The sequence below is a fragment of the Morus notabilis genome, unplaced genomic scaffold (genome assembly GCF_000414095.1).
Source record: "Morus notabilis unplaced genomic scaffold, ASM41409v2 Scaffold307, whole genome shotgun sequence".
Taxonomy (NCBI): domain Eukaryota; kingdom Viridiplantae; phylum Streptophyta; class Magnoliopsida; order Rosales; family Moraceae; genus Morus; species Morus notabilis.
This window is the reverse complement of record NW_010361515.1, coordinates 1,084,286-1,095,251: the sequence shown is the minus strand read 5'-3', so window position 1 is coordinate 1,095,251 and position 10,966 is coordinate 1,084,286. Positions and strand designations below refer to the sequence as shown.

The 10,966-nt window shown below is 32.8% G+C and overlaps 2 protein-coding genes across 2 annotated transcripts; both read left to right on the top strand.

Moving 5' to 3' along the window:
* The first annotated feature begins 1,833 nt into the window (after positions 1 to 1,833).
* On the top strand, positions 1,834 to 4,025 carry LOC21408957 (acid phosphatase 1). The gene is made up of 3 exons (XM_024166752.1): positions 1,834 to 2,275; positions 3,131 to 3,343; positions 3,441 to 4,025. Exons 1-3 carry the CDS (start codon positions 1,887 to 1,889, stop codon positions 3,613 to 3,615), a joined length of 777 nt encoding a protein of 258 aa, XP_024022520.1. The 5' UTR covers positions 1,834 to 1,886; the 3' UTR covers positions 3,616 to 4,025.
* A 2,313-nt stretch (positions 4,026 to 6,338) lies between these two features.
* Positions 6,339 to 8,272, top strand: LOC21408956 (acid phosphatase 1). The gene is made up of 3 exons (XM_010099857.2): positions 6,339 to 6,799; positions 7,539 to 7,748; positions 7,981 to 8,272. The coding sequence occupies exons 1-3, from the start codon at positions 6,387 to 6,389 to the stop codon at positions 8,153 to 8,155; spliced, it is 798 nt and encodes a 265-aa protein (XP_010098159.2). The 5' UTR covers positions 6,339 to 6,386; the 3' UTR covers positions 8,156 to 8,272.
* The last annotated feature ends 2,694 nt before the right edge of the window (positions 8,273 to 10,966 follow it).

The following is a 10,966-nucleotide window of genomic DNA, read 5'->3' as shown; positions in this document are numbered from 1 at the left end:
TTTTTTTTTTGTGTGAAACAAGTTAATTTATCTTTTTTGAGACATGCTTTTTATGCACAACTAAAGAAATGCAATAATGTTGGTTGATGATCACACTACTCTCTATCCCTAGGCTGCTTGGAAGAGTTCATTCTTGCACTGCATCGCATACCATGAAAAATTTTTTTTTTTGTGTGAAACAAGTTAATTTATCTTTTTTGAGACATGCTTTTTATGCACAACTAAAGAAATGCAATAATGTTGGTTGATGATCACACTACTCTCTATCCCTAGGCTGCTTGGAAGAGTTCATTCTTGCACTGCATCGCATACCATGAAAAATGATGCAAGACAGTAATAGGAAAATAAAATCATAAATGTCATAAATGTCACTTCATCAAGTATTGGATATTTTATGTAATATTTTGTGCAAACAAAAAAGGAAAACGACGTATATATTTGATATCACATGAGTGTCAAACGAAGAGAGAAACTTGATAGTTATATACTTGCTAAAAAAAATAGAGGTAGTGATTTTTTTTATTTTATTTTAAGAAATAGAGATGGTGATTTTATAAGTCGGGATAAATTGACGGAATTCAATAATCTCCGAAAAGACATAACAATTGACTCTGAAAAGCAAAATGCTCATGCTCTTCGAGTTCAAAAGAAAAAAGGGTTTCAAGTTATATAAACGAAACTGGTGTGTTGATATCCGGTTGTTTTCGTTTCCTTTCTCTGTAGAGTTGATGCTTTGTGTATATTGTTTGGTTTGCCTTGTGGATGAATTCTAAACCTCTTTACTTTTGTTTTTGATCTTTTTTCTTTTCTTAATAAATGCAATGCGGATTTGTTTGAATTGCTTCCTAAAACATATTTTATATGTTAATCTACTTTGTGCTTCAACACACGTTATTATTTAAATACTATATCTTTTTTTTTTCTTTTTCTTTTTTTATGAAATGATATATATATCTTTTATCATAATAATAAAGGTTTGAAAGTTGAAAAAATAAACTTATAATATTTAAAATAATTATAATTTAGTAGGACATAAATCTTAAGTGAAATTATAGGACATATAAAAGCACTAAAATAATATTTATGTTTACCTATTTTTGTCAATGTAATTACATATATAAAAAAGATATATACGTGTAGTGTAACGAGCATATAATGAAAAAAAATATATACATATTAATGAAATAACAGCTCATAATATTTTACATTACAATACAAACATAAAAAGTAGTACATAATTGAATTCAGATATTCTGTACAATTTAAAATTCAGAACAAAAATGATCTGTCTGAAGGTTTAAGGACATGAGATTGCACCTCATCCTGGTTCAAACAGTACTTTTTTCTCAAGATATAATGCTTATATAATTTTGAAAATATTATTTATTGGCATAGCATAATATACAGGTTGATACTGATTTTGATTTCTTTCCACTCATCAGTCATAAATTTAGTAGTTTGAATTTACTCGAAAGTGTAGATATATGTTAATTAATATGGGTGCCATGCGTAGGATATGTCATGTGGCAAAATGTTTTATCATCATCAACATCATCATCATTTATTATTGTAGGGAAACACAGTATCAAAAATATAAGACGTGATTCTTTTTTCCTTTTTTCTTTACATTAAAAAAAAGGAAAAGTACATTTTCTCTGGATAATAATGGATATTTTGCGGAAAATATCTGTATTTGTATAGAGAGTACATCTTGTAGATATTTTTGTGACAATATCTAGAAAGTTTCTTAATTGACACACAAGTAATTATATCCAAAAAAAAGGGGCGTTAAACAAAGAATCAGATTATTTAAGAAGACACATACCAGCTCAAAGATTGTAAATTTCTTTAGCAAATTAGGGAATATATTGAGTCCAAAAAATAAAATGATGTTGTTTTTCTTCCTTGCCATAGTACTTGCGGCAAAAACAGCCCAAGCTGATTTCGATGGTCCTGTTATAGTCAACCAAATTTACCTTCTCCGACCGCAGTATGGTTCCGGCGGCAGAAACGGAGTAACATGCCTGAGTTGGCGATTCGGCGTCGAGACCAACAACATCATTGACTGGGAAACGGTTCCGGAGGAATGTGCGCTCTACGTAGGGAACTACATGCTCGGCCAGCAGTACAGGCAGGACTCAAAAGCGGTTGTTAAAGAAGCTTATCGCTACGCCAAGAGCCTCATCCTTGCTGATGACGGCAAGGACGTGTGGATCTTTGATATAGATGAAACTACACTCTCTAACCTACCTTTTTATGCCAGATATGGATTTGGGTACGTACCTAGTATTGATTTGGAGTCATTCTAACGTAGTAACACAGTAGCTATGAAAATATAACATATAATAACACTAAAAAATTTAGTCCTCTAAAGAATATATTACTTCTCTGTAAAGTCAGTTTTAAATTCAATAATTGTTATGTTACGTTTTTATAACTACAACAAATTACGCTGTAAGAACGGTCTCTCTAAAATGACCGAATAAAAAGCCTATATATATTTATGTATCATATGTGGATGAGTTTTCTACGATTACGTTACAATTATATTGACATTATGCGTCCCTTTTTAGCTTTCTATCTTTAGAAGTAAAAATCATAATAATAGGCTTATATGTGTTTTGCTCTTGTCTGGGACTAAAACCATGTGTTTAATTTTTAATATTTTAAAAGATATTTAACTAATTATATTATGTCACATACTTTGATAAGTAAGTATGAAAATTTGAGTTATTTTTAATTTTGTTTAAAATGATATGGCATGGATCGTTAGATTCCACTTTAAATACTAAAATTGGACAGAAAATTTTAGTCCCGCCACATGACATAGATGCCAAATATCTTAATTGTTTTCTATAATGATCACGTGGTGCAACAACTAGTATTATTGGACCTGATTTTCTATAAGTACGTACGCATGCATGAGTACGTATGAACCAGCAAAAGCAATCAATTTACAAGTCGACACGTACGATTCAATTTGGTACATCATAAATTATTACCACAGATAGACTCGCACAGAAACATGCATGTATGCTTTTATTTTTTTTCCTTTAATTTTCTTTTTACAATCACATTTTAATTTACGCATACATATAATTTTAAGTGTTTATTAATGATATAATTTCAGGGTGAAGCCTCACGATGCCGAATTGTTCAATGAATGGGTCCTGACGGAGAGCGCCCCAGCATTGCCGGAGAGTTTAAAGCTGTATAAAAAGTTATTAGCTTTGGGGATTAAGATTGTATTCCTGACAACGAGAAACGAAGACAAAAGACACGCCACTGAGGATAATTTATTAATTGCTGGATACCGAACTTGGGAAAAAATTATATTCAAACAGTAAGCTCTTAATAAAATTTGTATATATATAATCAAGTTGCAAAGGTCTTGATATTATGAAATTTGTGCAATAATATCAATACTTTTATGGTTGCAGGGATTCAAATTATTCAATAACAGCAGTTGAGTACAAATCAGCTGAGAGAAAGAAGTTAGAGGATGCTGGATATAAAATTGTTGGGAACATAGGGGATCAATGGAGTGATCTCTTGGGGACAAATACCGGTTGTAGGACTTTCAAATTGCCTGACCCCATGTACTACGTCAGTTGAATTGTCGCCATGGCTAATTATATATGCCTCACTGTGTGTGTGTGTATATATAATATAGTTGAACTAAATAAATTACATCCTAAGTTGTTGTAATAACTAAGCATGTTCTTAATATATAGGAAAAAATCACAAATATGCCACTTTATTAAGTATTGGATATTTTATGCACGTGCTCCTAAGGACTATATATAGTGTAAATGCTAATGTTATATTTGGTACAAAAAGTACGAAATATGACATATTTGATATTATTTCAATATTGCAAGTCAAGAGAAAAAATCATAAATTATATACTTTCTCAAGAAGGAGCGGCCGTATAGTGGTTTAATTATGAGTCTTGGAATGAGAAAGGATTCCAAGTTGTATAAATGAAACCGCTCTGTTTTCCTTCTATTGTTTTTGTTTGCCTTCTCTGTAGATTATTGCTTTATGTATTTTGTTTAGTTTACCTCTTGTGGTTGGATTCTTAACCTCTTTATTTTTGTTTATTTTTTACTTTTATTTTTAATGAATTAGAGAGGCGGCTTGTTTGAGTTGCATGAAAAAAATAAATATATTTAATATGATATCATATATAATTTTGTGCTTCAATACACGATGTTCTTTCGAATGATATGTCTATTTTTTTCTTTTTTACTTGAAATGCTATATCTACTTTTATCATAATAAAGATTTGAAAATAAATTCATTATTACAATACTACAATATTATTATTACAATTATTAAATAAAAAGGTTAACACATACCAAATATCAAATTAGGCTATATGGTGCTAAAATTTGCACCAAGCATAGTATATACAAAATAGAATTGCATTAATGGAGAGTGATTTTTCTATCCAAATACCAAAATTTAGAATTGGAATATTAATTTGGCATTATGTTGAAGATCCTTTAAAATTATAGAGATGATGAAGAATTTTATGCTATCAAATTTAGAAATCTTGAATGCTAGCTAAGAGAGAAAACTGAAAGGAGGAACATGCATTTATAAATTTCTTAATTCATAAAAGGATAAACGTTTCAAAATTTGATATCAAACATTATAAAATTCTGAAAGGATAAACGTTATATATGTTTCGCATAATTCATGATACTAGTTAATTTGGTCACGAGACATATAAATACATATATATATATATATGTAATTTGGTGATTAATTATGGTTATACGTGTGTGATATTATATCAGAAATGTGTGGATTTTGATAAAATACAATATTCAATATTGGCTACGATTGCACGAGAACTATAAAGTTGAAACTAGTACTACGGAAAAAACATAGTGGCTATCAAGCATCAATTATACATTTCCACAAATATAACGTTTCATGGCTTTTTCTCTTGCAATAAGAAATCAACCTAGCCAGGAACAATCCTGATAAACTGTACTTTTGTTCCGGTTGTTTATGTCGAAGCCGAAAAATATGCACATGTTGCTGTAACAAGCAACATGCATGTTGTCAGTGGCGGAGCCACCTGAAGATGAGCGGGGCAGTCGCTCCTACTTAAATTTTTTTGAAAAAAATATTACCTTTAGAAATTTTAAAATTGTACACTTAAACCCACACTGAAATAATATATGCTCCCACTAAAATAAATATATTTTCTTATATGCCCCCACTAAGATAATTTATTAAAAGAAATTTAGTGTACGACCCCACTGAAGTAAAAGGTTAGCTCCACCACTGCATGTTGTGGACATTTCTATCCGAAAAGACCGACACCCATATAATAACCAACAACTTCGTTGACTAGCTAAAATTACTAAATGATATGACCATACAATTATTGTCAATGCAAGAGTACTAGACCCGCCTAATAAAATCAAGCACAAGAAAATTATGTTATCATAGAGTTAACAAGCACGTATAAAGTCGTGCAATATCGAGTGACCTACTTGATGTTTTTTACTCAAAGTGCAAATGACCCACCTTATGAAATCTCTTAAGTGCACTATTAATGATATGGACGGAAATATCGAGGTTTTGAATTTATGATAAAAATGATTGATATATTGATGTCGATATTAATACTAAAAAGCATTAAAAAAATACATGTATTTACCTGAAAAATTATAGGAAATGTAAAAACCTAAATAACGCTCAAGTTTATCTATTTTTGTCAATATGCAATTATATATGTAGAGAATATATGTGTATGTGTAGTATAATGAACATATGGAATAAAAATACACAAATGAAACAAACACTCGTATTATTTAATTTGCGTAAAAATACAAACTTGGAAAGTAGTATATATTTGAATTCGGTAATTTTTTATTGACATGCCGCAATATGTATGTTCGTACTGAATTCTTTCCACTCATTATTCATAAATTGAGTAGTTTGGAATTTGGATTTACTCAAAAACATAGATACATATTAATAAAATTGTGGGGGTGCCATGCGTAGATACATATGTGATATTACAATGTGTTGTTGTCGTATTCCTCTTGGTTTTAATGCTACAATTTCTACTGTTTGTTTTCATTTTCTGTTTTGAATTTCAAAAGAGAAAAAAAAAAAAAAAAAACGTTTTCTGGACAATAATGTATATTTACTTATATTCCGTACTTGTATGGTCCCGGTTTGCGAATATTATTGTAAAAATATATATATTAAAAAAAAGTGAATTACTTGGCACCACAAGTAATTATATTTCAAAACAAGGGGCGTTTGACAAAGAATTATATTATTTAAGAAGATACATGCCAATTCAAAGAGTCAAGTAAATTTCTTTAAGCAAATTAAGGCAAGGCAACATTGAGCAAATGCCAAAAATGCTGCTCTATTACTTCCTTGCCACAGTAGTACTTGCCGCAACAAGTACAGCCCAACCTGATCTCGATAATCCTCTTAACAAAAATTTTAACAAACTTCACCTTCTCCGTCGGCAGGGCAGTTTCGGCGGCAACAGCAACGGAGCATGGTGCTCGAGTTGGCAATACGGTGTCGAGACCAACAACATCATTGGCTGGAAAACGGTTCCGGAGAAATGTGAGCTCTATGTAGCGCGCTACATGCTTGGCGAGCGGTACGGGGAGGACTCAAAAGTGGTTACTAAGGAAGCTTATCTCTACGCCCAGAGCCATACCCTTTCCGACGACGGCAAAGACGTGTGGCTCTTTGATGTAGATGACACTGCAGTCTCTAACCTACCTTATTACGCCACAAATGGATTTGGGTACGTAAGAAGTACTTCTAAAACTACAATAATTCGTCCCATAATTGGCTTTCTATTTCTGTAGAAATAATAATAATAATCAAATTATTGGACCTATATGTGTTTCGCTTTTCCCATAACATGACATATGCCCCAATATCTTTATTGTTTTAATTATATGCGTGGTTCAGCAAATATTAATTTGAAGATGTAATCTTTTACTTTGGGCTTTTGGATACTACTACTTTATCAGATCTTGACCGTTTGAAATAATTTAAAAGTAATCTAACGGTTGTAGAGAAAGCATGATTGAAAGAACAATAAAAAAGTATAATAAGGTAATTAATTCACTTAATTAACTAATTAATTCAACTTAACACTTATGAAAAGTGCTAGGGTCACTCTTTGTCACTCTTTGCATGATCACTGTTTGATACGTGAACTTACTATCTCATTTTGTTTTGTTTCAATAATAATATATTATGTTAATGGAGTCTCATATGTCAAACAATAAAAGTAAAGAGTAATAAAAACATTGACAGAAACTGTGATGCTAACATTTTTCAACACTTATTTGTGAGACACCGGTACTATGAGAATGACAGCGTATAATATATACATATATATATATATATATACTCGAACAAAAATAATATTTATATTTGTTTCTCTTGTCACTTCCTATGAAATGGTTTCTATTTTTCTCATTTACTTTAATTTATTCCAGTATGAATTCATATTATTAATGACATAATTTCAGGGTGAAACCTTACGATCCCGAATCGTTCCATCAATGGATCCTGTCAGAAGCAGCCCCAGCATTGCCGAAGAGTCTTAAGTTGTACAAAAACTTAAAAACTTTGGGGTTTAAGATTATATTCTTGACAGGGAGAAGAGAAAACGAAAGATCCGCCATTGAGAGTAATTTAAAAGTTGCTGGATACCATACTTGGGAACTAGTTTTACTCAAGTAAGCTCTTACAATATGTAAACTATCAAGTTTCATAGTATTGTTAGTACTTTTGATATATGAAATTAGTTAAAATGACAGTGGCATATATTTTGTGCAAATCTAGATGTGCAATATTGAATTTCCTTTCTTATTGCATATCCCCCAGTATATATAACTTTGTGAAAGAAATAATTTATAATTAGTGCCATGGTATTAATTATTTTAACTACATCATTATAAATGTTTGCAGGGATGATGATTATTCTGGAACAACGGCAGACTTCAAAGCTGAACAGAGGAAGAATTTGGAGGATGCTGGATACAGAATTGTTGGGAACATTGGGGATCAATGGACTGATCTTTTGGGTACAAATGCCGGCCATAGAACCTTCAAATTGCCCAACCCCTTGTACTATGCCGCTTGAAGTACGCGCTAGCTCTGTTATAATGTGACCAAATAATGTAGTGCCGATGGCTAATTAAATATATATATATATATATAGATGAACTATAAATAATCGACGTCGTAAGTTGTTGCATGACGTATGTTGTTGATGTTTCTTTTCGTTTCTTTTCTTTTCTTTTTTCTTTTTCTTTTTCTTTCTTTCTTTCTTTCTTTCTTTTTTTTTTTTTTTTTTCAGGATCACTTTGCGTGTGTTTTGGTAACTTCTACGTTTAATCTGGGAACAAGTTGTATTAAGTCCATTTTCGATATTAAATAAAGATTTTTATCTTTGATCACTTTCGGGTAAGATAGCTAATAGAACTTCATTTTTCTCGTCTTATACTATACTCATATACTCATATATTTAGCATTATTAATTAAACAGTGTAGTATATACTCATATTTTTAGCATTATTAATTAAACACATGCCCACCTGCTATACCAAATCTTTCACAACTCCATATTAGTACCCCACGGCAACAACGTCGAAGGCAGGAGCCCAAATTAGCCCCAACTCAGATAAGCCATTGGTATTAAATGACTTCATGAATACATCACCCCCGGCTCAAATGCCCTCCATTCAATCCTCTAATTCAATCTAGTCGATCGAGCTGAGATTGGTATGTTGAGCTAGTAAGTTAAGATTGGACCTGAGTTAAGTGAACAAAAGTGGGATCTGAGCTCAGCGAGCTGGGGTACGTAGTAGCTGAGCTCGCAAACGACCGAGATCACAAAGGCGTGAGCTTACAATTTGATGAGCATAGTGAGCTCATAATTCAGCCTAAACTACCACATGCGAGAGAGACCTTTCCCTACTCATTGAGAGCAAGTACATAACAAACCTGTCACCTCAACATGCGAGCAAGGTCATATCTTTCCTCACAATCTCGCAAGTTCTCAACCATATCTATCTCTGCAAAACTCACAATCTCGAGTAACCGCCCACGTTCCAAAGTACTTAGGTGCAAGACTTGTGATCTTGAGTAACTGCCCACATTCCCGAGTTACTAGGTGGAAGATTCACGATCTCAAGATAAGAAGAAGGATACAAATCAAACCAAAGAGGGGGGAGGTGAGGTGAACCGTGTTCGACAGTTATCATCATGGGAAGGCTCCTATAAATAGGAGAAACCTAGGATGAAAGAGGCAGGACGCTGGCTCCACAACAAGACTTGACATTTTTATTACTTACTTTTAATGCTGAGAGAACTTGTAATGGAGAGTTTTGAGGGTTTAGAACCCCAAAAAAAAAAAAAATCAATAAAAAGCTCAGCTATTATAGTGGGGGTAGGCTAAATTAAGCTAAACCACTCTAAATATTTTGTCTTTCTCTTTACAAAAAAATGACAAAATTTATGGATTTGTGACTGTCAAAGGGTAGTACAACAAATCAAGAACAAAGAGACCTGTAGTTCAATGGGGGCAATTCTGTTGGCCGGCAAGTAGAAGGTCTTTTATTGTTTGGCATCTTTTACATGGTTCAATTCCGACGGAGCATAATTAGTGGAAGATAGGTGTTCATTTGGCATCCAGATATCATGTACTGTTGAACAATATATGTGGAAAGTTTTACAGCAGACCTGCAAATAATACACTCAAGCTACACCAAGAGGCTTTTTATTTTCAGCCTATAATCAGAAGTTCAACGAGCAGATCACAGTACATATTTGGAGAACTGCGATTATCTCAGCTTTTTCAATTATGCGGGATTTCCGATACAAGATAGTACATGAAGATGCTAATGTCCCAAATTTCGTATTGGTGTCTAGCGTTCTTTCCCTAGTTTGAGAAGTTGACAATTTTTAGCAGGATGAGGCATGAATAATTCCTTCGATGATCTTTTGATTTTACGGCGTCTAAATGTCCAAGGTAGAGTCCCGGAAGCTCCACAAATTATGACGGTCAATTGGTATCCTCCTTGCTATGATTGGATGAAAGTCGATGTCGGTGGTGCAACAAATGGAAGTCTTGGTCCAGCGGGTAGTGGCGGCATTTTCATAACTTATAGAGGCTTTTGCAAAGTTTGTTTCTCTATTCATATCGGTATTGCTTTCACTTATGAAGCGGAATTCTTGACAGCTATTAATGCAATCCTCTTTGCAAGTCAATATGGATAGAATAAGTTATCGATTGACAGTGATTCTACTTATGTAGTAGACATCCTTAATTCTCGTACCATGTATGTTCCCTGGAAGTACATCAAGGCTAAATGGATGAAAGTCCTTAGCAAAATGAGAAATCTGGAGATTCAAGTTTCGCACAGTTTCAGAGAAGGTAACAAAGTTGCAGATAAGTTAGCATCGGTGGGAGTTCATAAGCAGGAAGCAACATGGTGGTTCACAACTCCTCCATTTTGCAGTGATCTCGTAGCACAAGATATGGAAGGTCGGCCTTCATACAGAATTAGATTAAGATTTTGGATTTATCAGTAACCAAGTGGATCATGCACTCTTTTTCCCTTTTCTGGGTTTTTCCTATCGGGTTTTACTGGAAAAGGTGTTTAAGGAGGCCTCGTACACTGGGAGCAGATCACGTCGAGCTGCTTGTCATTTTTTTCCATTTCTTGCGGTGTAGTTTTTTGGATTTTGTTATTTTTTTCATTTTATTTCTCCTTATGGGAGGTGATTTGTTGAACAATTATGTAATTTTTCTTTTTATTATTTAATGATATTTGAGAGGCAGATGCATGGAATGATTAGAATTTTAGTGGGTGCCGATATAGTTGGGATGTATTAATTTCTTTGATTTTGTATCCGATCCTTTATTTGAAAAAAAAAAAAAAAAAAAAAA

Bases quoted from the DNA above. Each gene is read 5' to 3' on its own strand.
- LOC21408957 (XM_024166752.1), top strand. From the start codon at position 1,887: ATGATGTTGTTTTTCTTCCTTGCCATAGTACTTGCGGCAAAAACAGCC. The intron at 2,276-3,130 runs GTACGTACCTAG...ATATAATTTCAG, and splicing joins TATGCCAGATATGGATTTGG to GGTGAAGCCTCACGATGCCG. The intron at 3,344-3,440 runs GTAAGCTCTTAA...TTATGGTTGCAG, and splicing joins GAAAAAATTATATTCAAACA to GGATTCAAATTATTCAATAA.
- LOC21408956 (XM_010099857.2), top strand. From the start codon at position 6,387: ATGCCAAAAATGCTGCTCTATTACTTCCTTGCCACAGTAGTACTTGCC. The intron at 6,800-7,538 runs GTACGTAAGAAG...ACATAATTTCAG, and splicing joins TACGCCACAAATGGATTTGG to GGTGAAACCTTACGATCCCG. The intron at 7,749-7,980 runs GTAAGCTCTTAC...AAATGTTTGCAG, and splicing joins TGGGAACTAGTTTTACTCAA to GGATGATGATTATTCTGGAA.